Below are 22,956 nucleotides of genomic sequence, written 5' to 3'. Positions count from 1 at the left end.
ACCATGACAGGCTTCAAAAAGCTTCCGTACCGTTGTTCTAACTGTCTTCGAAGTTTGAACTTGTATCTTCCTACCATCGTTTTGAGTGAGCAAACACTGCCCTCTATCGGGTATCAGGCAATGGGCGGTGCCAAAGTCAACTCTAAGTTCACTGCTCCGTCATATGGACTGGGTTGTCTCATAACAAAGTCCAAGCCAAGCCTTCCAGTACTCTTGGGATATGCCTCTACAGCAGCTTGACTAGTGGCATAGGTGGCCAGTGAACCACCCCCATTGAGGTCAAAGGGTGCCTCGATGTCTCCCTCTACTTTGGTCACATAGCATGCATGGAGCGATGGTTCACCCATGGTAATGCCAATACCCAACTTCATTTCTGTCTCATGTGCAGGCTTGAAGTGAGGCTTGCTAGTCGCTTCATCACTCACACCAGGGCCAAATATCCTACCAGATAGTATGGCAATAGCATGATCAACAAAAGGGAGCGACGCATCAGCTAGCTCCATGATAGCTCCCTCCTGTTTGACCAGTGCATCAGCCTTAAGCAGTTGCTCTTGCTCGTGCTTCAAGTAGCCGATTTTCGTGCGGCTTGTGCCAGTGGTTTCATCTACCTCATGATTCAAAGACAGAGCTCGAGCAGAAAGAGCCACGGATGGTGTCGCTAGCTTCTCCACTTCAACCCGATAGTGGAAGGAGCCCGCTTCATCTTGCACTTTGTACATGGTGAGTTTGTCACCAACACGGAAGTCATTGCAAATAACAAAATTTCTCCAACCACCGGAGAAAACAGGTTTCTTATACCCAGTTCTGCGGACAGAGCAGATAATTGGCCACATCCTTGCCCCATACATAAGGGGAATTGTCACGGCATTGCTTCCATTGAAATCTGGCAAGGAAGGGAGGATTTTACCCGGGATCGCCAACCTTTTTTTGATGTCAGTGTCAGTCAGTGACTTTGAGAACATCATTATTGCTGGAGGCATGGTGGCTGCCGGGCAAAGGCTGTCTGAAAATTTTAGTACAACAAGGATAGTATGAGATTGCAATAGGAAATTCGTTTAACCCACCCCATATATATATACACAAAAGAGATCCAACAGCACCCGTTGGCTTTCTTAGTTGCCCCTGTTCTTAAAAAAATTTGATTACTTATCACATGAAAAATAGATTCCACGTCGATGACCGCCATATATCGTTGTCGTTGTGACATTTTCAATCTTTTTTGGAAATTTTCAAATGTCGCTTATGCCTGCTGTCGTTGGTTTTACGTTTTTTTATTTTTATTTTCATAGTGTTTAAGATAAAATTTTAATTTTAATGTATTTTATATTAAAATTTAGTTTTTAGAAAATCATAAAAAAATAAATTTATAATATAAAAAATAATATTAAGTGTTAAAATAATTTTCATTTAAGGATATCCCAAAAAATTATGAAGAAAAAAAAGAGTCAAAAGAAGTATTAATATCTCTTCTTTAAATTCATAATTTAAGTGTTTTACTTGTAATATTGTTTAGTTTGATATGAAATTTTGTGGTTGTAATTGTTGTAATTTGACTAGTCTTCTCTAATTCAACAGGGAACAAAAAAAAAAAAAGAAACGGCCGACTTGCTCACCGCCAACCCTCTCAGACAATGGAAAAAAACCAGTTGTCTAGATTCAACTGGGCTACTGTCCAATTGGGTAATTGGCAGTTTTTAGGGAATGAATGGCGCGTGATTAGTTGAAAGGTTGCTTGCAGTAATGACGATGATGATTTTTTTTAATCTAACTGGCACCTACTCTCTGGAAAATGTCTCTGGAAATTCATATGACAATTTTTTTTTTTGGCTCGACGAGAGGATGGGAATTGACCATGATGCTTGCAATTATGTTGTTGCGTCGTTGATATTCTTCGCATGAAGAGAGAATGGCAATTAACTACCTTTTGCTATAAGACAAGCTGATCCGATCAGGATATAATATTATTATTTTTCTTTGTTTTATAAGCTAGCTTGATCTCGTTTGAGTTTGACAATATTCTCATTGCCATTTCATATTTGCTTCCTATCAAAGCTATAGGTAACCTATCGTCAGAACAAAAACAAGAAGTTTTTATCGTCGGTTTTATCTTCACATTTTGTCAGATATCTCATGCTCCCAATATGTAGCATGATGTAAGCAATTTTGTCAGGTCAGATAGAGATTTTATTAAACACACAAATATATATATACATTATCCTTTGAAACAGACAAGTACCATATTGCTAAGAATTACTAGCATATACTCCTGCCTTTCTTTCTTATGAAAAATGCCATCAGAGGAACCCAATCAGTTTTTGGAGGATTCTAATCCATTGGTAAGAGACTTTATCAAGCTTAATCAGGAGATTTTTGAGATGTTTTGAGCTGGTATCTAGACTTAAAAGGTTGGTTATTGAATCAAATTCAAAAGTTTCGATTTCATGAGTATGTGATGAAGGACAAGAGTCATGGATTTATTGTCGCATATTCAATGAAATCAATACCGTTTGGAAGAAATTGGAAATTTCAGCTTTGTGCGCATCTACTAAGAAGTAAATATTTTTGCATACTCACTTGTCAAATTTAATCGAGATGTTTTTTACAAGACGGGGACGAATTTAGATGAATTTGTATTTTTTTTTTCCTCATGGTGCTTATTAATTCTTTACTTTGTTTTTATATTAAACTCAAACCCGATTGTCTCTACATATATATCACTTCCAGATACCTATGCCCAATAATTAACTAAGATATATGAATGTTTCCAAATTGACAGACACACACCTAAAACTTATACAGCATTCTCTTAGTAATTAATTAGTTTGGTCCAACTCTAAAGCTTTCAGGGTTGGGGTTGTCTATAAGGTACAAATATAAAAAAATTTGTATAAAATCATTTTCAAATGCCACCCGTATGTACAAGTCAATCCCACCGCCTCACAGGCAATCACATTGTGAATATACGTCAGGCGCTAAGGATTTCTATTTGTTTAATATTTGGAGCTTCGATCCATCAGAAAGAATATTGGAGCTTTGAAAAAAGGTCAATTAATAAACACACTATTCACTGATAAAGACATGCTTCGTCAGGTAAATATGCTGCACGAGGTTATCTATGACCTAACCTCGAGCTTGTTGGTTTTAACAACTCAGCGTTCATCATGCTTGTGCTTATTTATTTACGTCAAGAATAATATTTTAGCTTACTTTTCTTGGTCTAGATTGATAATTTATTAGTGACAGGAAATAACAATGCAATGATGAATGACTCTCTGCATAAATTTGCAAACACATTTTGTTGAATATTTTCAAACAAAAAAAAATCAGATTACCATAACTTTGTTACTTTCAAAAAAAAAATGGTTAAGATGGTAAATCTTAAATCAAAATTATCAATAAAGATTATTAAATAAAAAATTTTAAAATTCAGAATATTAAAAATAAAATAAGTAAATAAACTAAACTTATTAATTATTATGATATGATACTTGAGTTATTGACCATCTTATTTAGCTTTGTTTATGAAGGAACAGAATTAATCTCAGAGAAGTTCATAACAAGTTCTGCTGCGGCCCTCTCATCAACATAGCCAGGGGGGTTTTTCTGCTGTCCGATCATGATTGACATCAGAATATCGTTTCCGTGACTTACGGCCTTTTTTGAGTGGTTTCTCTAATTCAACAGGCACAATTTGATATTGTCCCCTTCCATTTTCCATTTAATGGGTGCTCTTCGGAACCATTTTGGACTATTCTGTCAGTCCAGTAAGTGTCATTCATGTCCTCAAACTCAAAAGCTTCTGGAGACCCACAGGTAGAATTGGGTGACTTCTTCCTTTTGCCACCTGCTTTGTCCCCTCGACGCTGATCCACAACCAGTGAATCTCTGAAATCAGAAAAGAAGCCAATACAAACATTAAACGAACTTTAACTTTTAATCGGATCACTTGCTGCCAAGTGAAGTTGTGATGGCAACTTATCCAGTGATGAGTATTCAGCTGTAACATTCATCCTCTTTCGCTGGGCATCGTCGGAATTATGAAAGGGAACATCATATCCATCTGCAAGAGGATTTTCACTGCCTCCATCAAGCATACCCTTCGGAATCAACGGAGATCCAGTCATTTGGCTAGCATCTCTACGGTTGCATTCACCAATTTTGAACGATGGCTTTGGGAAATGAGGTGTGGTTAAAGATACTTTGGCAAGGAAAGTTGTCTTCCTCCCTTCCTGCACCACTGAGTCCTCGAAGGAATCAACAGCCTTTCTTTTCTTGCCAGATGATGATGAAGGGAGCCTATTAGCTGTCCCATCAGTCCCATTTTCAACATCAGGAGAATCAAATGTCTCACCCATCAATTCAGACGAGCTTCTTTCCTTTTTACCAGGATATAATCCATCCTTCAGATTACGCTTACGTTTAAGGTAAGAGCTTCTCTGAGATTTTGAAGTCCCCTGACTAGTGGAAATTTGCTCCACATTTGTCTCCATAGGAGTTTTATGCTCAATTTCCTCGCCAAAGTATATATTCTCTTCAGAATGCGAGGTATTTGCTTCGTTTTCACTTAACCCTCCACAAACTTGGAATTCGGGCAGCTGATGATAACCTTTTAAACGATAGAAGGCCAACAATTGGGCTTTAGCATAACAAAGTCAAGCCGATCACCGCCACCAGGTGGAGACTCTGCTAAGGCTTTCATGTAGCTAACTAATTTGTTAGGTTCAAAAGAACTAGCACTCAGAGACACATCAACACCATCTCTTATACTTGATTCTTGCTGAACTTCCGCATTCTCAATTTTTTGAAATGTCATCTTCTCATGGGAGTCCTGCGGCATGCAAGAGCAAGCCAAACCTAGCTCTACCCGTATAGAGACTTCTTCGAAATCACAATTGACCGCATTCTGGAATGACTCTGAATTACTCTGCTTCTCTATCTGAGAGAAATGAGTTCGAAATGGCTTCAAAAGAGATGCTTCATTCCAAGCAAAAGTTCGATCCCCAAAGTAGGCAACCAAAAAGCAATCCTTCTTATGATACTTCACCGCCTCCTCGGGAGCATCTGATCGATCAAATATCTGTCCTGGCCACCACGGATGGCTCCTCACATTACCCCAAACTAAACCAGACACAGAAAACTGACCTTCTTCCTCTGACATCAGCCGGTACTTAGCTTGATGGACCTTTACTGCACTCGCAGACTCTAGGGCTGTCCGTTTGACAGTCTTTTCATCAATGTTAGTTGGGTTCAGAATCAGTATCATGTTCTTCAACTTCCATTTCTTGCACTTGGTCTAAACCATCTTGTTCAGCACCAGTAACTTGTTCTTCAACATACATATCTTGCCCTACACTTGAATCCTCCTCAGAAGCTGAACTCTTAGCTAGCTGATCTTCATTTCCCGAGAAATGTAAGACCTTATCTGAAGCAACAGCGGTAGATATTTGGTTTGAAACATTGTTATTGACCTTCAATACTTCACCTCCATCACTACCAACGAATGCATCTTTATGGTGACCTAACAATTCTGAACCTTCACATGCATTTTCGTGATTTTCAGTGCCAACGCCCACTGTCTCAACTTTAATAGAATCTTCTTGAACTTTAACATCTTGCTCTACATCAGAACCAACGATTTTGGCATAAGAATTCTGGTTTTCAACATCCATTGCTTCCACCATACTTAAATCAACTTCCTCTCCCCTGTCAATGTCTGTGCCAGCCTTTAAGCTTTGGTCATTTCCTCTTAACATTATTTTCAATGATCTAGCGCCTGGTAATTTTGCCCGACCAGATTTGGGCAGACAAGAAATTCAGACGAGTAATGGTAATGCTGGCTACCTTCGTCCAAGAAAAAGAAAGAGGATAACACTTGGCGGTGATGATGTATTTGACTAAGACCAACTTCGTTGAAACAGAGGCAGTAACAATCACGATCGCTTGCGTTTAAAGGTCAAAATTTAATCCGAACCAGCAGTACTTTTATATTAGTTATAATGTCTAGTCTTCCAACATCTGAACAACCAAATTCTTTCACTGCAGGATGCTTAATCATGGGTTTTCCTCATCACCAACTTTACCATGGAACTCCATTCAGTGGTTTTGGATCATCTTTCCTCCAAAACGCACCCTCATTACTCGCTCATTGTGATGTTGATATCGTTCGTATCACTGACGGCTTGCATCGTAAGCTCATTTAGAAAGGTAAAAGGGAAAGAGTTACTTGGGAGTGGAGAGGCAGAGTATCTTGGTTGTATTGTCCAAGAACTGGCAAGCCTTGTGGTACCCTCTGCGAGATCATGGGATTTGTTTGTGCTTTCCTTCAGTGTATACCAACAGCCATCAATTGTTATTTTATTAATCGACACATGGACTGCCCGTCAATACATGTGCTTTGCCAATCGTCTTTGCTTTCGGTTTGTTTGTGCTCTAAGTATTTGGAGTAGCAGGATAGGAACAGACGAGGAAACCCCACGGGTCAATATGAGGGCAGTACCGGTAGCCTTGATCAAGTTCGTGTGGTACCATAGCTTACCACAATCACAATCAGGTTTTTGTCGCCAAATTTTGCTATATTACCTTGATAATGCCTTCTACCATTATCAATGTATCCATGGTTGTGAGTTTAAGCTCAGTTTGCTACAGACAGTAGAGTCAGCTGGTATAAAGCATGAGATTATTGAGGTTAGAAATTACTCTGGAGGAATTAATTAGCTAGGTTTTTTTTTTTTTGGCTCAGCATTAATTAGCTAGGTTACTAAGAGGAAGAGAGGGTGAATGTAAAGATGGTTGAGTATATATTTCAAAAATTATTTTCTGGTACAACAATGGATAAATCATTACTGATTACCTCCAAATTCTGCCATCATACAGAGAATTCAGCTCTCCCTGATGCCAGCCGCATGGCTGACATGATTCGCTTGGTGGGTCTTGCACCATACCACAGCAATTTAACTGGGCAGTGCAAGCTCAGCTCACAGGTGGGTCAGCTGGAAGTTACTTTATGGTATCAAACATACAATATGTCAATTTGATAATGTTCTTAAAATTGTGCATTACTTTTCTTTACTTACCATTGCAGGCTCAATGCAAAAATGAAGCAGCTAGAGTGAAGGCTCCTCAAGAGGCATACAAAGAACTTTAAAATGCTAGGCAAGAAGCCTTGCAGAAAAAGAAGGCAGAGAGGAAAAAGATGCTAGAGGAGGCTGATCGCAAAGCTCAGTACAGAAGCGGTTTGAAAGAAAGAAGCAAAAGATCGCGCTCTTCAGATGAAGAGAGCAATGCCAAGAATGAAGATGATCCGTGGGTATTAGATGTTTTCACTTTTCTATAGGCACCCGGTTGCACTCTATGAACATGAATGCTTACTGTAGTTAGGTGTTATTGGCTTTTGCAGGTTATCAGTTCCTGGGTTTCTATATCCTCACGGCAGTGAATTTTTTAGTTCTGATAACATTAGCTACTCTCCAACATCACAACATTGTGGGTTTTGAATGTAGCAGAGGACAATGCTTCAGAAACATGATAAAATTTTCCTCCATGGATGACATTTCACCATTGTTTGTTGCAATTCTGAAGGAATGATTATGATGTTCTTGATTATTTCCGTGTTTTCCCTCTTGCCACTAGTTTACAAAGCCAATCTTAGATTGCTTTGTGATCAGTTGGGCACTCAATTTTTCAGACAAGTCTAATGATTGTTCTGGAAAGGCTTTCAATCGGAATCATCAACAATTTCACTTTGATGGTTTTCTTTCTAGAAGGAGACAACCCACTCCCATCGTTGGACTGAATCAAAATATTCCGTTTAAAGCACCTACCAATGAGTATACTTGATAGTTCTGCTCAATTTCCCAGTCAAGATGGGTCTGACTGGGCGCAGACCACACACACATGCCATTCCCACTCCATTATCTTGAATTCCTTTTGACCTCAATTGAACAAAAATGCCTCTCCTGGACTCGACTCTTTGCTGCATAAATTCCATAAAAATTTACATTCTCGTATTTTTATGTTCTTTTTGAATTATTTAACGGGCACCGACTAACCGAGTTCCCCTTCTGGAGTTCCAGGAAACTGTAGGTGAAACATTCTTTATGGCTTAATCGGAAACTCATACGGTTTACTTCTTATCCATCTTAAAACTGATAAAGCGGTTCTAGGAACGAAAGCCACTTGGAAACATCGTAAAATAAATGGAGACTTATTTTTATTTTTTAATAAAAATATTTAAAATTGTTTTTGAAAATTTTAAAAAATTAAACTTACTTTATTTTGATCTTATAGTTTAAATTTACTTCCTTATAGTTTTTTTTTTTTGGATTTTACATTATACTATATTAGGTTATTTTAATTATATATTATGTTATTTTAATTATTCTTAAATTAATTTTTAATTAAAATGTGAGATTAAATTAATTAAAATTAATATGAGAAAAATAAAACATCCATACTTAAATTATTAAACCAAGCGACAAAGAGGTTACACAGTTAGGAAATGATCTACCTTTATCAAAATAAATAGGCAAAATATCTCAAAACAAATTAAATTATTTAAAAATTTTAAATAAATTTTTATATTTATATTTTAAATCAAATAAATTTTTATATTTTTATTTTAAATTAAGTAAACTTTTACAATTGATGATTGACTTAGTTAAAATATTATTTATCATTTTGTATTGAATGATATTTACGTGACATGTTGACATATTATAATTCGTGATGAAATGATATACTGACATGTTATAATTGATAACAGCGTGATATGTTAATTTAATATCATAACACGAATATGTGATTTTTTTATCTTTCATATTAATGTCATGTCAATATTATGTAGATATAAATTGATAAAAAGTATTTTGATTAATGATAATTAATTAATTATTAATTAAAAAATTTATTTAATTTAAAATAAAATTATAAAAATTTAATTAAATATAATAAAAATTTAAAATTTAAAATATTTTAAATAATTTAAAATTTTATTTAAACATTATGTGAAGCAAATATATAAGATAATAATCCTTTCCTTTCAAATCTCACCATTCCTGTTTTCTTAGTCATACTTCCGTCGAGCCACGTGGCAGCGCGTGTACCACAGCGTTTCTTAACTCTGTCAGAAATCTCTCTCTTATTCATTTTCCGGGAAGTTAATAAAAGCACTAACCTTCACCGGCAAATTCTCTTTTCCCCAGCGTGATCTTAGGGGCTTTTCTCTTTTGTTAAAAAACGCGTAACTGTAGTCAAAGTTTCAAACCTCATTCTAAGAAAAAACAGAACAACAATTACCGCAATAGTTTTTAGTAAAGTACATCATAACATTTAATTCATTACTTAGAATATAATTTTTTTTAAAAAAATAATATTCGAATTCTTTTTTCATAAATAAAAAATAACTTACAGTAAAATAGATCAAATAAACGTCATCATGAAGTGTACTAAAGTCAATTTCACGTAGAATTCATCATCATTTACATTATTTTTTCCCTACTTATCCTTCCCTCGCGCCACGGCGTTTACTTAGAAGTCTCTTCCATGTCTTTTTTTCCAGTTAACTGAGTTTTGCTGTAAAAGAATTTCCATGCAAGTTAGTGAAAAAACAACAAATTCATTTTTGTTTTCTAATCATTTGATACGTCGAGAACCTATATGTCTCGGGATTTTAGGTTCATTTTGCTCCCTACGCATTCTAATTTTACATCGATTCCTTGATGAAAGCAAGACAACGATCGCCGGCCATGGTCCGGGACTTGATTAGTGACACCCTCGTTAAGGAGACACAACACTCACTACCTGAAACCAGTTGTCTTGACAGCCTCTCTGACGAAGCGGAGAGGATACTGCCAAATCGGAAGTACGGTCTTGAATTTCAACAACAAGATAATAACTACAACTGGGAAGATTTGCGGAGGCCATTCAAGAATGTTGATCTCTTTGATGCAGGTTCTGTCGAAGCAAATTTTGGCAGACAAGAAATTCAGGTGGCTAATGGTAATGCTAGCTACCTTCGTCCAAGAAAAAGGAAGAGGCTAATAATTGGTGATGATGTTGTATTTGAGCAAGAACAACTTCATTTTGGAACAAACAAAGGCGGTAATGGCTCGAATTTAAAGGTCAAAATTGAATCCGAACCTACAGTTCTATTTTAGTGATAATGTCTAGTCTCCTAACATCTAAATAGCCAAATTCTTTTAGTGCAGGATGCTTTAGCATGGGTTTTCCTCATCAACAACTTTACCCTGGAACTTCCCTCGGTGGTTTTCGATCAGCTCTCCTCCAAACATCACCCTGCGTACGCGCTCATTTTGATGTTGATATCGTCCATGACATTAATGGCTTGCATTGGTGAGCTCATTTACAAAGGTAAAAAGGAAAGAGTTATTTGGGAGTGGAGAGACAGAGTACCTTGGTTTTATTGTCCAAGAACTGGCAAGCCTTTTGGTACCCTCTGGGAGATGATCGGATTGGCTTGTGCTGTCCTTCAGTGTATTCCTACAATCATCAATTATTGTTATATTCACCGACATGGTGATGGCCCTATCAAAACATGTGCTTTGCCAATCCTCTTTGCATTCGGTTTGTTGTGCTCTAAATATTTGGAGAAGCCATACAGGAACAGTGGAGGAAACCCCACGGGTCAATATGGGGGCAGCACCGGTGGCCTTAATCAAGTTCGTGTGGTACCGTAGCTTTCCACAATCACAACCAAGGCTTTTGGCCCCTAAATTTTGCTCTATTGTCTTGTAAATTGTTCTCACATGCTTTCAGCATAAACCAATTGTGTTTCCTTTATGCTTCTACCATTAGCAATAAATCCATGGCAGTGAGTTTAAGAGGAGGAGGAGGTGACTGTTAATATCGATAGTTGAGACAAGGCTCCATCGGTTGATTTACCTCGTTTGATGATTATACCGAAAGTTTGACTGTCATTCCTTCCTTGTTAGAGAGAAAGCAAGATTGAACTCTACTTGAAGAATAAGATAGAATAGAAAGAAAGGGAAACTATATTTAAAAAATTACTTATACAATAATGGATGTATCATTATTCATTTCCTCCAAATTTTACATTATACATCTTTATTATCCCTCAAAAAAGGACTAATAATCATGATTGAGCAAACTTCTGTACAGTAAAAGTCACTCTATTTTCTGAATAATGTAGCCGGTACAAAAGTTTTGAACCAGATTGATCGCCTACTCCGGAGAGAAAGTTGATCAAGGAATGCGTATTTGGACAGGTACATTATCAAATCCTTGACATTTTGCTCTGCTTGCTGCACGATGTGCTTGTAAGAGTACAGTTTGTCTGTCAAGCCAACACTGGTTCCTTTATCAGGCCAATCAATCAAAGCCCATCTCAACTCAATAGACCGCCAATTAAATGGTCTTGATCAGACCATTCAATGCTCTTTTTGGTTAGCCCAGCTCCTCTTTAAACAACTCTCTTTCTTTCGGCTTTCCTACCCCTCTTAAACTACTCTCCTTCCTTCCCTTGGCTTTCCTATCCCCTGTTGTGTTTCCCTCTTGGTACGTATGATGTGATGGTTTGCCAGTTGGCCACTCAAAAGAAAATGAAAACTGTTCAGAGAAAGTGTAATAATCTTTTAACTTGGAGTAGGGAGATAATGGGCAGGCTCTTTTTGGCATGGATTTTTCTCTATGAAACATCCATCTCCTTTCCGATTACGACTAGCTTTCTTTTACTGTTCTTCTTTTTGGGTTATATGATGGTCTCCCTCGTAGTTTCCAGATATTTTTCTCCTATTTAAATGAACGAATGCGATTTGAAAACGTCAAAAAAAGAAACTGAAAAAGAAAAGGATGGATTGTCATTTGAATGAGGACTCTGAAGTTAAGAAGAAGCACTCGTCGGAGGAAAAATGGAATAAATCCATAAGAGTTGGTGGTGACCTCTGGGAGCGGAGAGGGAGGCTTCCCGGTTCCAAGTTCGCTGCTACGCGCCGCCACATCAGTTAGGTCCGTCAGATTTTAAATCCCAGTTCCTGATTTCGAAACTTCCTATTGCTTTATCATGGGAGTTCGTATTGAAAATAGACTTTTTATTTTAAAAATATATATTTTGTCAGACACATAAATATTATTATATTTTTTTCTCTCGCATTTAAAAAAAATATATTTCTATCTTACCTCTTACCCGCCGCTTACTCCGTATTTAACCTTATGAGTTCAAAGTATTTTATTTTTTTTATTATCATTTTGAATTTAATAAAGATAAAATTTTGTTATTATTATTGTCTTATAATTGTGAAACGTTTGGAAATTAACAAAAATTTTTGAGGGAATGTAAGGATTTCGAATCTAATTAAAAATAAAATTCTTTTAATGTTAATCTGAAGTTTTTAGATCTTATAAGTCACATTAGCATAAAAATATTTAACATTGGTTTTTAGAATTTAAAAAAATTATTATTCAATTAAAATAAAATTGTGATTTTTTTAAAGTAAAGGTAATATAAAAAGTCATAAAAGCAAGAGAAAAAACATGATAAAAGAAAAAAGGTTAAAAAAATTAAGGAAAATCTCAAAAAAAAAATTGAAATATTCAAACTCTTTTGTTTGCAGGATTTTGTTAAAGCAATTGTGTCGTCCCGAAGTCATTTCGGTATTATATTTCACTTACTTCAATCATTCAAACTATTTTTATTTGAAAAACAATTTTTTATTTTATTGTAATTATAAATAGAAATAATGTTGATATATGAAGCAAATAGAGGCAGTAACAATCAGGATTCAAAATTGAATACAAACCAACAGTTTTACTTTAGTTACAATGTCTAGCCTCTAACATTTAAATAATCAAAATTTTTAAATGCAGGGTGCTTTACAGGAACAGCTACCGATTGCTAATGATAATGAACCAAATTTGGTCCACCAAGAAATTCAAATGCTAGAGATTGCTGCTGATGATGGTCCACTGTTAACGATTGCTGATGGGGTTGTATACCAACTTCCTAACAATCAAGATGACTGGTGTTTAAAGGTTAAACTTGAATCCAAATCAACAGTTTTAGTTTCGTTATAATTTATATTCTCTAACATCTAAGTAATCAAATTCTTTTAATGCAGGATGTTTTAGCATGGGTTTTCCTCACGTGCAACTTTACCCAGGAACTCCCTTCAACGGTTTGCGATCAGCTTTCCTCCAAAGATCACCCTCAACATGCACTCATTGTGATGTTATTTTCGTTCATAGCATGATGTCATGCATTGCTGAGCTTATTTACAATGGTGAAAAGGAAAGAGTTACTTGGCATTGGAGAGACAATTTACCTTGGGTTTATTGTCGACCAACCGACAACCCTTTTGGTGCCCTGTGGGAAATCATCGGATTTGCTTGTGCATTCCTTCAATGTGTTATTACAGCCATCAACTATTCATTTATTTCTCGACATCTTGACTGCCCTATCGAAACATCTGCTTTGCCAATCCTCTTTGCGTTCGGTTTGTTGTGCTCTAAATACTTTGAGAAGCCTGACAGAAACAGAGGAGGCAGCCCCACGGATTAATATGGGGGGCAGTACCGATGGCCTTGATCAAGTTCCTGCGGTCCCGTGGCTTACCACAATCACAACAAAACATGGCAGAAATTCATCGGGGAGGTTAATAATTTCAAAGCTTTTTAAAAATAAAGTTATTTGTTATGTCAACCTGAACTTTTTTTCTACTAAGAAAACATTTAAAAATGTTTTTTAGAATTTAAAAATATTAATTATTATTCAATTAAAATAAAAATATAATATTTTTTAAATTATTATGTGTCATATAATTAAAAATTAATCTACAACAAGGCCACAATCCTACTAATAATTTAAAAAGGGATTATGGCATTTAAAAAAAAACACACAAAGAAGGGATTATGGAAAGAAATCCATATCCTACTAATAATACAACAAAAAATCTATCTAAATTCAAAGGATCATGAAATTATGAAAGAAATTTCCGGCCGCTGTTACTCTTCCAACTTCTGGAACCTTATCTCTTGCTACCGCATTTACTTAGAAGCCCCCTTCTCTCTTTCCCTGTAAGCTGAGTGTTGCTACCACTTTGTTGAACATAATTTTTTGGGAAACTTAGTGAAATAAAATAACAAAAAAACAAACAAATTCATTTTGTACCCGAATATTTGACTCGTGTATGATCCTTTATTTAAATAAAAAAGTTTGAATCTCCTTCCTTTTAATTAAAAAAAATGAAAAAAAACGAACAAATTCATTTTTCCTTTCTTATTTGATACTTCAAAATATTCTCTTTGATTCTTGTGATTTATATGTCTTTGTGTTGTTTAAATAACGGAATAATTTTAAAAGAATCATTTAAGCTCTTATATAATTAATAAAATTAAAAAAAAATTATGCATTCTCACAATAATATAAGAAATTTACAATTCAACTTTTTGATGATTTATGTTCATTTATTAAAAAAATTCAAGAGATCACAAAAACAGTTTCAAACAGTTTAACACTGGTAGCACTTACACTCAAATCACCCAAAAATTAATTGAATCGATTAAAAATTAAGCATTGATCAATTAACAAAATTAAGTCATTTAATTATAGAATTAATCAAAATTTTTAAACTCATGAACATGCATTCAAGTTCAATTTTCTTGATTTCATTTTTTATGTTAATTACAAAATAATTATATAAAATTAAATTATTAAAAATAATTGAAAAGCATTGTTTGTATTAATTAATCTTTGGGCAGGCTTTTCTTGCATGGATTTGTGCGTGTAATTAATTAATCTTCAAGTGCACTCGCATTAAAAAAATCTGATCATCTTTATTAAATAATATTATGGAAACAAGTATTCATCATTGGAAGTTACGTAACCATATGCCATGACTACATAGGACATGACTGGTACAATCGTGGGGCAATCTTATTTTCATCATGTGTCAGCATTTCACTCGTTTTCTTTATGAATTATTAGATGTCCAAGAAAATGTCTCTGAAGCCTCCACCTCCTTTCGAGGACGACTCTCTTATTTTGGATTATTTCATGGTCTTTTTCTCCTATTTAGATGAAGCTGAGGAAGCGATTTTTGCAACGAATGCGATTTGAAAAGCAAAAAAAAAAATGAAGAGTCATTTGAATGAGAATTCTGAAGTGGAGGAGAAGCACTCGTCGGAGGAAAAATGGAGTCAATCGATGAGAGTTAGTGGTGAACTCAGACGGCGGAGACGGCCAGCTCCACATTCTGGCACGAACTGGTCCGAGTTTACTGGTACGACCCGCATCAGTAAGGTCCGTTGAATTTGGCAACTGCTGAAACTTATTTTTCAAATTATTCTTCGCTTTTTTGTTTCTAATATTTTGAATTTAGAAAAGATAAAATATTTTGTTACCATCCTTGACGTTTGGAAATTAGTAGGACTGTGTTCAGTTTGAGGATCTCAAATCTAATTAAATATAAAAATATTTTTTTAATATCAATCTCTACTTTTTTTTATCTTATAATTCATATTAATAAAAGAAAATATTTTATTTTTAATAAAAAATTTACAATTCTTTTTTAAAATTTCAGAAAATATTACAATTCAATTAAAATAAAATCTCATAAAATTAAAATAATCAAATTCTTTTAATGCATAAACTTTTTTCAAATCTATTACTGCAAAGTCACTTTAAATTTCGTAAATTTTTTCTCAAATTCAAAAAATACTTCATACCGAGAACGCGAGAAATAAGTTTTCATCCACGTCATGACAGCGAGACTGATTTCGTTCCTTACTATTTTCAAGAAGAAATTCAGGTATTATAGAAAATTACTTTCCTCTAATTATATATATATTTATTTATTTATTTACATTATTTTCTTATTATATTATTATAATTATCTTTATTTGTTATGTTGTCAGGTACCGTTTCCGATATTATATTTCACTTACTTCAATCATTCAAATTACTTTTTTAAAGAAACAATATTTTTTTATTGTAATTATAAATGGAAACAATGTTAAATTATAATTTAGTGATTTGCATGTTGATAAAGCAAATAGAGACAGTAAATTGAATCTAAACCAAGAGTTTTTTACTTTAGTTATGATATCTAGTCTCTAACATCTAAATAATCAAATTCTTTTAATGTAGGGTGCTTTTCCAGAACAGCTACCGACTGCCAATGAAAATGAACCAAATTCGGGCCACCAAGAAAATTCCTGTGCTAGAGATTGCTCATGATGGAACGATTGCTAATGGTATTTCATCTAAGGAAGACCAACTCCCTAACAATCGTAATGGCTGGGGTTTAAAGGTTAAACTTAAATCCAAACCAGCAGTTTTATTTTAGTTATAATGTTTAATCTCTAACATTTAAATAATCAAATTCTATTAACGCAGGATGCTAGTGAAGCAAATGCTAACAGCGAAAATGATCCCAAGCAGGTAACGCTAGAAATTGATCATGTTGAAAGAGATTTCGGCAGCCAAAATATTCAAGTGTCCAATGGTGATGAAAAAAACGGAGGCAGTAACAATCACGATGACTCGAGTTTCAAGGTCTACCTAATCCAAACCAAGAGTTTTATTTTAGTTATAATGTCCAGTCTCTAACATCTAAATAATCTAATTATTCTTTTTTAAAAGTGATTTTATTAATTTTAACATTCACATGTCATTCTAAATTTTTTATTTATTGCAATAGATTTTCCATGATATATTGATATGATTCGAGCAATGAAAATCCGTACACTTACAAAAAAAAAACAGCACAAAAAATTATAGATGTGAAAATCCTGAAACTTAAACTCTTAAACCTAAAACGCAAGAAGAGCTAAATAACTGCTTGCCCTAGAGCAAAAAGAGTAGCATAGCAGTATTACAAAACAATGTCTAATAATCAAATTGTTTTAATGCAGGATGTTGTAACATGGGTTTTCCCTATCACAAACTTGACCCTGGAATTCCCTTCAACGGTTTTCGATCAGCTTTCCTCCAAAGATGACCCTCATTACGCGCTCATTATGATGTTAATTTCGTTCATAGCATTGATGGCTTGCATCGCTGAGCTTATTTGCAGATGTAAAAAGGAAAGCGTTACTTGGCAGTGGAGAGGCAGAGTACCTTGGTTTTATTGTCCAAAACCGGCAAGCCTTTTTGTAGCCTCTGGGATATCATCGGATTTGCGTATGCTTTCCTTCAGTCTGTTGTTACAGCCATCAAATATTCTTTTATTTCTCGACATCTTGACGGCCCTATCAAAACATGTGTTTTGCCTATCCTCTTTGCTTTCTGTTTATCGTGCTCTAGATATTTCGAGAAGCCAGGCAGGAACAGAGGAGGAAAGCCCGATGGGGGCAGTGCCGCTGACCTTGTTCGAGTTCGTGTAGTGCCGTGGCTTACCACGATCACAATCAGGATTTTGCCCCTAAATTTTGCCCTTTTTTTTTTTTGAAAAGCTGGAAAAATTTTGCTATATTATCTTGTAAATTGCTCTCACATGCTTTCAGCATAAACCCATTGTGCTTCCCTTATGCTTTCGATGATTATAACGAAAGTGTTACTGTCATTTCCATCCTCGTAGAGAGAATGCAAGATTGAATTCTACATGAATAAGATAGATTAGATAGAAAGGGAAATTATTTTCTGATACAACAATGGAGGAATCATCACCGATTTCCGGCAAAATTCACACTGTGCATACTTCTTAATCAAGATGCAGTTAGCATCTTTATTATCCCTCGAAAGGGACTAATAATCATGATTGAGTAGAATTCAGTGCAGTAGAAGTAACTCTATTTTTTAAATAATGTAGCCGGTACAAAAGTTTTGAACCTTCTCTTGAGAACTGAAATAAGAACAGAACCAACAAACGGCCAAGTTGTTATAATGGCAATGTATGCCAGCAACCAGATTGATTGCCTACTCCGGCGAGAAAGCTGATCAACACATCTTTGGACAGGCACAATCAAATCCTTGACATTTTGTTCTGCTTGCTTCATGATGTGCTTGTTAGAGTATGTTTCATCTGTCAAGTCAGGGCTTGTTCCTTGACCTGAAATTGTGTCTTCTTCTTTCTTACTGTGAACCATATGCTCATTTGACATGTCCGCTGGTACAATATCTCTTGGTTCATTGCCTGCTGCCGTCACCATTCCATCTCCCATTACATTTAAATAAGGCCCCTGATCTATTGAAGATTGCACTGGCTTGGGCAAGGTAGAACCTTGGAGCTGCAGCAAAACATAGAAGTCGAGAATTTTAATTCTATTACTTGGCTGGAACAAGAGAATTTTAACTCTTAGAACTCTTGCCTTTGGAGAAATGACTAATTTGCTTTATCACAAAATGGAAGTGAAGATATAACTGTGTTAGTTCAGTTTAAGTATAACAACTGTTTCCTACAAAACAAAACTACTTGCCTTCTGCCTTCTAAATGGGCTAGTGCGTAGAACACCTAAGAACTCATCAACAGCTCTTACCCACCTGCAATTTCATGAATATAAAACTATGCAATTCAAACACAAATGAACTTTAAATTACAACTTGCTATGTAATCAGGTACAGTTACTAGTATCTAAAGAAAAAAAAATTGAAAAATATGTGCAAGTATATATATTCATAACATGTCACATAAGGTCCTCAATCATGAAGAGTACTTATTGATTTTCACTAACAACCCCACCAATTATAGTGATCTTTTTTTGCTGATTCTTGTGTAATCATCAACTGGGAGATCCAGTCTAAAGTAGATACTTGAATATGAGTTTTTCCCAGCAGGTAAAGATGCATGTCTGTTGTCTATATATATGTATGTATGTATCATCGCTAACCTGGGTGAACAAAATTTACCATAAGCTAGATGCAGTTATCCCTTCATAGAAAGCCAGATGTCCACCATGTGCCGTAGTAGCTAGGATTATATTTTCATTGGCCCTAGAAAAAACCAAATGAAAGGTTAGCTTTTAAAGGACATAAAGTATAATGTTATTACTTGTTAGGCAATGATGGAATATCAGTGGCTTCACTTTAATGCTTGACATGGAACACAGGTAAAAAAACATTATGATACTATCATTCAAATGGAGAAAATTATCAAGCATTTGGCAACATCAGCAGGGTATACTACCAATATATTATGACAAATTTTTAGTGTTAGCAGTTTAGCTTTTCATTAATGTCACAATAAATATACTCTGCTTATAACCCACCTTGCTGTGACTGCTGTGTTAATTGTACTAAAAGAGAGATGCAATGTAAGTAACACAAAAAGAGCTCATACAACAAAATAGGTCATGCTTAACTACGAATGATATTCTAGTGGAACTTCAAATTAAATACATATAAATCTATAAACAATAATAAGGAATCAAATGGTTTCTGATTACACTTGACTCTGCAGGAAATAGACACACCATTTATTTGTCTGAGTTACCACCAAAAAAACAAAGAGGAAAAAAAGCTTTTAAAGAAAGGTAATCATAGTATTGAAGGTGATTTCCTACCTACATTCATCCCATGGAATAGCTTCACTGGTGCACACTGGATCATCCCAGGCACTGACACAGAGGAGAGGCACTGACACGTTTTCTACATAATTAGTACTGCTTGAACGCCTATAATATGCATCCACAGTCTGGAACACAAGGTGGCCTTTATTAGTAATTGGAAATATGGGAAGGAATTGAAATAATGATTTTTTACCTCAAATTTTCCAAGAACACGAGTAGCATGGTTGTCAAAGTCCCGAACCGAATTTGACTGTGAAAACACAAGCAGAAAAGAATTAGGAGATATTTCATTAGGAAAACAAAGGAAATTTGACAATTTCATTCAAACACTGTTAGGACTAAAGAAGGATGAAGAAAATGTGAGATGAGGCATCACTGGATTTGGTGCAAGAGTTTAATGCCATTGAGGATCTAGTATGTCTATAACTTTCAGTTTCTAAACCTAACTCCCTGCGCCAAAGAAGGTGGCAATTTCACTCTTAACTTATTTTATTATTCCTCTAAAATGCTTTGGCTACATGATCAGCCTGGTTGATTTTCATTTCAGATCAAGAAACTATCGAGTACCTTTTTAATGCATTCCCAATCTGCAAGACGAGACAAGATAGACTGATGCCTGCATTAAAGCACAAAGTATATTATGTATAGACAAACTCTAAATAAGTAAACTGATGCTGCAAAACGAAGTAATTCAGACATACAATTGTGCATAACCTTGCAGGCCAACTGTTAGCACTCTGTCATATATTTTCTGCACAGGTCTACGGTTGATGAACCTATCACATATCTGCAAGGAAGAGATTTAGTACATAACATTCCAAAAAGAGGATGAAGTGGCTGGGCTTTCAGTAGGAGTTTGCCAGAGAGAAAGAGGTACAGAATTAGTGAGAGTGTTTTAAGCAGAAAGTGGTCCCACTGTGACCACTACAGCCATTCATGATAACCTTGGCAATAGTGGCAGCAACAGAAGGTGTTCTCCCTTGGTATCTGCATTAGGAAATGCTTACACATTTAAGCACCAATGATGTACCATCTTTTCAACTGATAACCTGTATAAGCCAGGGAATTACTTGGTGCTTGGTAAGGTCATGTGGCACTAGATAGACCTAATGCCAGTTAACTATCTCTACTTGTCGTTCTAATCTTGAACCTTAATATGGGGCTTCAGTGAGCAATTACCCCAACAACAAAATGCAAGCAACTTTATTTCCAAAAGGGATAGTTTACACTCTAATGCAACACAAGGATCCCAGCAAGAGCCAAATTATCTTACTATCAATCCCCCTTTTCTCTCTTTTTTGCCCCATTTTAGGGAAAACGTAAATGTATCTTCGTTTTAGTGAGATAGAACCTAACAGAAAGAGAAGTGGGGAGAGGTGCCAGATTCAACCCTCTAGAATCCAAAAATGCAGATCAAATAGAGCTCTGAACTTTGGTTGTATGATAGAGAGAAAGATACTAACCAAGAGGTCCCAAGGAGAGCATATAGCTGCAGCCCCAACAAGAGGAGTATTAGCCCCATCCTCTCCAAGATATTTTACCTGAAAGTAGAACTCAGTCTTAATGAGGGGAAAACATATATTTGGGCTTGCATATTATATAAAACAACTGTTTATATGTAAAAAACAAAATATATGAGTATTTAGCAATATGGATAACCATTTATCAAACAGAACAAGGACATTCCTACGGATACATTAGCCTGTGAAGGCTGTGTCGTTTTTACAGCAAAAATTGTACAATAGGATCAAGACAGTGTCAAAAGAGATATTAAAGATGTTACTGATAATATGGATTTATATTCATCCTCCAAACAGGAAAACCCAAATTTAACTCAGTATTATAACTGATATTTCTTTTACTTAACCTGATGGGAGCTCAACAACAAAACATCAAATACTAATCTAAAAGTTAAGTAATAACAATTCAGCTAAAAAAGAAAAATAGAAGCACTATCTCTTCCAAGGAAAGTTGTCAAAATGACATTCAAGCTGCAATACTTAACTACATTCATGATGCCAATAAACATTAAAATGAAGAACATCAGAACAATTCATATACCAGAATATTTGCACCAATGCTAGTTCCAACAGCATAGAGAGAAGCTTCTGGATATTCACAACGTATATGCTCAATGATTTTCCGTACATCCTCCGTCCATCCAGCATTATAACAGCAATCAGACTGAAAATAAATATTAAAAAATGACGAAATTCTGTTAGCTAACAACTTAAGAATTCTGATAATGGTAATTTCAGAATCTACATAAAAAACAAAAATAAGGTCCCATTAAAACACACCGTAAGTGATACACCTCCCAGCCCACGGTGATTGCTTACAACAACATTCCAACCCTGTCTTGCCATGTTGAAGGCAAGATGCTTCACATACTGTTCACACAGCAACACTTCCTTAAGTACTTAAAACAAAACAAACGAAAGAAAAAAATTTACATAAAAGCCAGCTAACTTAGCACATAGAATGCAAGAGAAATAGATAGAACTTACAGCAGACGAAGAATCACTGGTTAAGCCAGGAATCACAATCATAATCGGAGTTTTATCACCTTTAGGAGCAGCGGAACTATCAATTACACGGGAAGTACCTTCCACAACTGTAATTAGTTACAGATGCATAATATTGAAAATCAGGCCAAATATTCCTCAATTTCAATAATTAGAGAAATGATTCAAACAACCAGGCTTATTAACAAAATTAAATAAAAAATCATAGGCAGATGAATAAATTAAATACCGACCATCAGAATAAGTTAGCCAATCCAAAGCAATTGTTCCACCATCCAAAGCACGGAATAAATGTCTGTAAATAATTAATAGTACATTAATATTTATCTAAAACAATGAAGTTGAAAATAGGAAGGGAAAAGAATTGAACTCACCGTCTATAAGTAACCGGAGGAGCCCGTCCAAAAATATTCAAGAAAGCTGTCTGAAGATGAGGACTCGAAAGCCATGGAGTCACCGAGTACCTGCTCCATTAATTCAAATTTTGTAAAGAAAGACAAAACAAGAACAGAACCTTTCAAAATTTGAAATTTTCAACTGATTAATCGAGAAATTTCGGAATAAACAATTACCTTCCGTGAAGAATCTTACACTTGGCAACGACTGATTGGCAGAGGTCGGAGCAAGAGTTGTAAGTTAAGGTAACAGGGTCGCCTCTGAAAAGAGTGAGCAAATCGCGAAGGAAATGAATCTCGAGAAAATTGTATAGAAATATGAGAAATATTAAGAAAGCGGCCACGAAATAATGGGAGACGGGGATGAGAGCGAGCGCTTGGAATAGAAGATCGTAGGGAGAGACGGCGGCGTTTGCCGCCAAGGTTTCGCAGCCCATCGGGGGAAGTAACGGAGGTTCTGGGAACAAATCGGAAAGCTGAGAGGGAGTTCCTTTGTAGAAATAGAAAGGATGGAAGGATATGTGAACGTTGGGATTCCCGGCTCTGAGTGGTGGTTGGAA

The 22,956-nt window shown here is 35.5% G+C and overlaps 2 protein-coding genes, 1 long non-coding RNA gene and 1 pseudogene across 5 annotated transcripts; 2 read left to right on the top strand and 2 right to left on the bottom strand.

Moving 5' to 3' along the window:
• Positions 1-113: 113 nt before the first annotated feature.
• Positions 114-5,753, bottom strand: LOC110418127 (uncharacterized; annotated as a pseudogene).
• Positions 5,754-7,221: 1,468 nt separating this feature from the next.
• Positions 7,222-7,602, top strand: LOC110418781 (uncharacterized). The gene is made up of 2 exons (XR_002445426.1): positions 7,222-7,302; positions 7,397-7,602. It is a non-coding gene; the product is annotated as an uncharacterized LOC110418781 (long non-coding RNA).
• Positions 7,603-15,006: 7,404 nt separating this feature from the next.
• Positions 15,007-17,531, top strand: LOC110418452 (uncharacterized). 3 transcript variants are annotated; one of them, XM_021431186.2, is made up of 4 exons: positions 15,007-15,251; positions 16,118-16,280; positions 16,367-16,525; positions 16,885-17,531. In XM_021431186.2, the coding sequence occupies exons 2-4, from the start codon at positions 16,149-16,151 to the stop codon at positions 17,353-17,355; spliced, it is 762 nt and encodes a 253-aa protein (XP_021286861.1). In that variant the 5' UTR covers positions 15,007-15,251; positions 16,118-16,148; the 3' UTR covers positions 17,356-17,531. The 3 variants fall into 3 exon arrangements, with proteins under 3 accessions (XP_021286861.1, XP_021286860.1, XP_021286859.1); XM_021431185.2 differs by having other exon boundaries at positions 15,007-15,285; XM_021431184.2 differs by having other exon boundaries at positions 15,007-15,271; positions 16,885-17,526.
• A 31-nt stretch (positions 17,532-17,562) lies between these two features.
• On the bottom strand, positions 17,563-22,944 carry LOC110418451 (alpha/beta-Hydrolases superfamily protein). The gene is made up of 14 exons (XM_021431183.1): positions 22,574-22,944; positions 22,376-22,465; positions 22,235-22,296; positions 21,984-22,090; positions 21,777-21,866; positions 21,538-21,660; positions 20,940-21,017; positions 20,178-20,263; positions 20,044-20,092; positions 19,670-19,726; positions 19,471-19,601; positions 18,818-18,901; positions 18,388-18,451; positions 17,563-18,198 (listed from the first exon to the last, which is right to left on the bottom strand). Exons 1-14 carry the CDS (start codon positions 22,831-22,833, stop codon positions 17,761-17,763), a joined length of 1,719 nt encoding a protein of 572 aa, XP_021286858.1. The 5' UTR covers positions 22,834-22,944; the 3' UTR covers positions 17,563-17,760.
• Between the last annotated feature and the right edge of the window lie 12 nt (positions 22,945-22,956).

Source organism: Theobroma umbraticum, unplaced genomic scaffold (assembly GCF_002168275.2).
Source record: "Theobroma umbraticum cultivar Fairchild unplaced genomic scaffold, ASM216827v3 scaffold_50.0, whole genome shotgun sequence".
In the NCBI taxonomy this organism is placed as follows: domain Eukaryota; kingdom Viridiplantae; phylum Streptophyta; class Magnoliopsida; order Malvales; family Malvaceae; genus Theobroma; species Theobroma umbraticum.
This window is presented reverse-complemented; position numbering and strand designations above follow the sequence as displayed.